The sequence below is a fragment of the Apis dorsata genome, unplaced genomic scaffold, assembly GCF_000469605.1.
Source record: "Apis dorsata unplaced genomic scaffold, Apis dorsata 1.3 scaffold_570, whole genome shotgun sequence".
Taxonomy (NCBI): Eukaryota; Metazoa; Arthropoda; class Insecta; order Hymenoptera; family Apidae; genus Apis; species Apis dorsata.
The window spans coordinates 236,301-239,907 of record NW_006263780.1 but is presented as its reverse complement, the minus strand read 5'-3'; the positions used below and the strand labels follow the sequence as shown (position 1 = coordinate 239,907).

The following is a 3,607-nucleotide window of genomic DNA, read 5'->3' as shown; positions in this document are numbered from 1 at the left end:
TCCCCGCCCCTTGCTCAGATCCGCCCTCTGGCTCGAGGGTGCTTGACGAGCGAAACGGCGCGGAGGTAGGGACCACTAGTCGTCAAGTGCTCGTCGAGGACACTCAAAAAGTACAAGGAGTGCTCTTCACTCGACGAAATCGCGGCTCTATCCTCGCTCTCTTTCCCGCTCCTCCGATCTTGAAAAAAGAAAAATATCAAGTTTCGAGTCGCGAGTGAATGTCGTTCGAGTTTCTACGCGTTTCGCTTCGATTGAACTTGTGATTTTTTCCCCTTCCCCCCTCCCCCCTCGTTATATCGATATAATTCAACAACAACAAGGATAGTTGGTGGATTCTCGAGAAGAATTTTAGAGAAAAAGTCTAAAGTCGCGGGTGTATTGATGGACCAGTGATGAACCGGAAGGGGCCGAAGTTGGGGGACGAAGAGGATGGTCAGGTGTGCGGGTGAACGTTGAACGCATCGGGGATCGGGACGGAATTCGGAAGTGAATTTGGGGAAGTGAATAGAGGAAGGAAAAGGGGACGAAAGTGGCCGAGAGTGAATAAGTAAGAAGGTACGAGAGAGATCTTGGAAGGGTGAAATTTAAAAAAAAAAAAGGGAGAGAGAAAGAGAGGGGTTAAGAAAAAAGAGTAAGATAAGATTAAAAAAAAAAAAAAGGGAGAGAGAAAGAGAGGGGTTAAGAAAAAAGAGTAAGATAAAATTAAAAAAAAAAAGGGAGAGAGAAAGAGAGGGGTTAAGAAAAAAGAGTAAGATAAAATTAAAAAAAAAAAGGGAGAGAGAAAGAGAGGGGTTAAGAAAAAAGAGTAAGATAAGATTAAAAAAAAAAAAAAGAGAGAGAGAGAAAGGGTGAGGACATTGAAACGAGTGCGAGAGAACCACGAGGACATTAACATGTACTGACGCCACTAACACCTCCTCGAGACTTTCAAAATGGCGGACAAGAATAAGATTCTGCCCTGGTCGATGCTATCCTATCAGACCAGTCTCTTGAATCACGTCTGGTACAGCCAGCTCGCTTTCAGTAATAGGTAAACTTGAACTCATCAGAAAAGAAGAAGAAAAAAAAAAAAAAAGAAAAATATATATATATATTATAGAGAATTATATCTATACCACGTGTATGTAGCTTATTTTTGCCGACACCAATTTATATATATATATATATATATATATATATAGAGTTCGAGTGTGTTAGAACGGGCACTCACGCGGTTAATTCTTTGCAGAATTATTTCGCATGCGTTTCAGTTCGAATCTTTCAGTGGAATGAGTGGATTTATATTATGGATATGTGGATATCGATTAAGAGGGTGGAGTTTATTATCTGATTTTTTTAGTTGGCTGAGTAGAGTATGAGTTTTTTGGTGCAGAATGTTGTGTCGCTTAGCTTTTTCATTTGGTTTGTCGTAGAATTTTATTTGAAAGCGATGAAGAGTGGTTTGATTTTTCGATAATTCTGTAATTTTTCTTGGAAATTTATCGAGTGAAATTTACGAGTCGTTATTGCGATTCAGTGATTCTCGAGATCCAATTAGATCTTTGATTTTAATATTACAAATGGAGATTTTATAGATTTATAGAGGATAATTTTGAGTATTAAATTGAAGTGAAATTAGATAGGAGACATTTTATTTTCTTGATAATTTCTAATCATAATAAATTTCTTAAAATTTATTATCTAAGTTATATCATATATTATCGTTTTTCCTTTGCAACATATTAATGCGCGAAAGGAATTTAGAAAGAAGAAATAGAATTTAAAATTCGCTATGAATATTAATCCTTTGATTAAATAATACTTACGAAATTAATATTTCATAAATCGCAATCTATTCGTTTATTAATTTTTCCAAAGAAATAACAGGATCCGAAAATGATTTGAGATAAGCGAGAAAGTCTCATAATTGATAATTTTATCGATAATATTATTGTCTCGTAATCGAGATCTTGATGTCCCTCGAATTCTTGCACGTGGCTTCATCATCGATGTATTATGCCTTATCGAAACATTCGATTATGGTAATCTTTGTTTTAAAATCGATAATCGACGTATGATTTCATTAATATTTTTGTAAGCTTAAAGATGAAAAGAAACTCTAGAAGAAAATCAAATTTCGACGAGGAGATTAAAATTTGAACGACAGATTCTGTTTAATTACGTTAGAACGGTTGGTGATTTCAACGCCTTAGCTTCGCAATTAATTGCTAGAGAATAATTTTACATGTGAAAATTAGGGCCAAATAGTTTCTTTTTTAACCAAGTTTCCATTTTCAATTGTTTTTATATTTTGAATCACGAGTTGAAATTTTTTTTTATTAGTTTTTCTCAACTAAATTTTGCAATTTTTAAACAATAAAAAAATATAATAACAATAAATCTCTCTATCATGCAAGAAAGAATAAAATTTTATCGTTTTCAAAATTTATTAGTTTATAATATCGTAAAATACATTATCATACGGTTTTACCTTTAATTATTATTTAATTTGCATAGAATAAAATCTTCAGATTTGACTTATTCTTTATTTGACACTTCTTTCTTTGTTCCTTTCTTGTTTTTCTTATTTTCTTCTATTAAAATATCTTTTAACATATTAAATTGGATTATGTTAAATACGATTATTCGCTACAATATATATTTTTAATTAAATTAAAATATTATCGAATTGATACATTATAATTTTTAATATTTCTCTTAATATTCCTCTTACAAGGAAGTGATTTTAAATATATTTAAATTTTAAATGTAGGAAAAAGATTTGCTCTCTTCTAAATTCGAAATTTTTTATTTATATATTTAAATATTTTATTATTTATATAACTTCTTCTAAATCTTTTTTATCCTATATATACCTGTTCATCAGAATAATAGGGGTTAAGGTAAATAACTTCATTCTTTTGTTCATTTTCTAATACGTATACAACTAAGTGATTATTACATTCTTTAGAGGTTTAAATTGGATTATTCTCCTGAACTAAAGTTTATAAAAGCTATAACTAATCCTAAGAGATCCATTGACAATAATCTGAGGCTATACTTCATATAAGATAGTAATTAAACTTGAACATTTCTCCTGTCTACACTTCTACTTATTACTATATATTCTCCACAAACGTTATATATAATATTTTCCTTTTTTTAATCTAGTCACAAAATGAACCGTTCTCGATCTCGACAAAACCAACAATTTTGAGGCGATCCTCCAAACGACATCCGTCCCCACCCCCGAGAAACCGAAATATTAAGAGACAGTACGGTCACCAGGCGTCTATTAGGAAAACTTTGAAGCGGCAGTTCTTTCATCCGGGAACGTGGCCGAACGTGCCGCGATAATAGGTCGTTTGGCTTAGACTTTGGAAGGGCAGAAATTCGCCTCTATGCCCGAGGACAGGTTGTTTGGCAGCGGAGCTGCAGGTAGCCTCGGCTTCCTTTCACTATGTAGAACGCGTCTAATCGGGACTTAAAACGTCCCACTGGCTTCTTGACGCTTCGTCACGCCGCGGGAAAACTTGGAAAATTGGATTGATCTCGTTGAAAAGCGGCCTTTTGTGCTCGACTTCTCGACTCGCGGCTGCTCTTCGTTTAAAACCACGAACGGGTTTCG

At 33.9% G+C, this 3,607-nt stretch overlaps 1 protein-coding gene across 1 annotated transcript in view; it reads left to right on the top strand.

The window, feature by feature from the left end:
• Positions 1–762: 762 nt before the first annotated feature.
• The window catches only part of LOC102673778 (homeobox protein Nkx-2.8-like), a 7,376-nt gene continuing 4,531 nt past the window's right edge, over positions 763–3,607 (top strand). Inside the window, exon 1 of the mRNA XM_006620956.2 lies at positions 763–1,030. Within this exon, the coding sequence (XP_006621019.1) occupies positions 933–1,030 (98 nt within the window). The 5' untranslated portion in view covers positions 763–932. The remainder of the gene's footprint in view (positions 1,031–3,607) is intronic.